The sequence below is a fragment of the Clupea harengus genome, chromosome 23 (genome assembly GCF_900700415.2).
Source record: "Clupea harengus chromosome 23, Ch_v2.0.2, whole genome shotgun sequence".
Lineage (NCBI taxonomy): Eukaryota > Metazoa > Chordata > Actinopteri > Clupeiformes > Clupeidae > Clupea > Clupea harengus.
In genome coordinates this window covers 21,474,777-21,476,012 of record NC_045174.1, presented here as the reverse complement: position 1 = coordinate 21,476,012, position 1,236 = coordinate 21,474,777, and the positions used below count along the sequence as shown (strand labels likewise).

General features: G+C 39.7%; 1 protein-coding gene across 1 annotated transcript in view; it reads left to right on the top strand.

The window, feature by feature from the left end:
- The window catches only part of LOC105894014 (protein PAT1 homolog 2), a 12,658-nt gene extending 12,044 nt beyond the window's left edge, over positions 1 to 614 (top strand). Inside the window, exon 19 of the mRNA XM_031561064.2 lies at positions 46 to 614. Within this exon, the coding sequence (XP_031416924.1) occupies positions 46 to 79 (34 nt within the window). The 3' untranslated portion in view covers positions 80 to 614. The remainder of the gene's footprint in view (positions 1 to 45) is intronic.
- Positions 615 to 1,236: the final 622 nt, after the last annotated feature.

Here is a 1,236-nt window from a genome sequence, read left to right as displayed (position 1 = left end):
GGATGCTGCCTACTACATAACAAGCATGTGGTCTCTCACCCGTAGGTCTGCCTCAGGGTACCTGGCTGTCGCGTCGTAGAGTGATGTTGGACGTCGCTGCTGTGTGGACAGGTGTGTGTGTGTGAGACAAACACCTGTCAAGCATCTGGAGGCTAGCATACATACAGCCTTGTATGTGTATATCCATTTCCTTTTTGTCTGCGTCTGTCTTCATGTATGCATGTATGTACAATTAATTCATGAATATGTACGAGTACATGACCTGCATGTCATCAGTGGAATGTTAAAAATGGATTGGTCTACAGAAGAGCATGTAGAAGTGATGTCATTCTGTGATGTCATTCTGTGATGTTCTTTGGCCTGTTGACGTGATGCTCTCCTCCTTTTTGTTCATTTGTTTAATTCCTTCACTTAATCCACGCTCCCTTTTTTTTTTTTTTTTTTTGCTTTTTGTGTAAATCTGTTTCCTTGTAAATATATCGTGAAGCCTTCAGGCGTTTGATGCTAGGCTGCATGTGTCTAGTCCCCTGAGCTTAATTCTTAATCTAACCGCGCTAGACTGAATTTGGTCGTGTGTGTGCTTGCTATGTGGAGCTTTTCTTTTCTTTTCTTTTTTTGGGTCCCTAGACTGCATGGGCTTCACACCCACTGCCTCCAGTGTCCAGCAGGGGGAGCTAGTTCATGAGTGGCGCTCATGGAGAAAAAAAAAAAAAAAGTAATAGCCTCTCTTTTCACTCTCTCTTTTGTCCTGTGATCTATTTTAGCCGCAAGCATTACACTGCTCTGGCTCCTCAGCATGGTCTCGTATTGCATTTGGGAAATGTTGACTTTCGTGCTCCACATAGCGGCTCGATGGGTTTAATAAATATTAATAATATTGCTCTCTTTGTAATATTGTCTGATTTAGACTTAAAATGTGATTTATATGATGTCAACAGATTTGGATTTTTTTCTTAAAAGAGAAACATCTTTGACTAAAGTTTTCATCTTTTGTCCTAACTAAGTTATTGCTGTATTTTGTTGAACAGGAAACAGATGATTAATTTAAGCGTGCACTCCTTGGTTGTATAGCACTTGCAGTATAAAACTAATAAAAAAATAATAAAATTATAAAAGGCTGGCTCTGCGCTGTGTTCATTCAGACATTGATCTCATGGTCTGTTCAGTCTCATTAATGTTTCATCAATTCATCTGCTCACGACCTGATTCTATAATGTCTGTATAATGTGGGAGGTT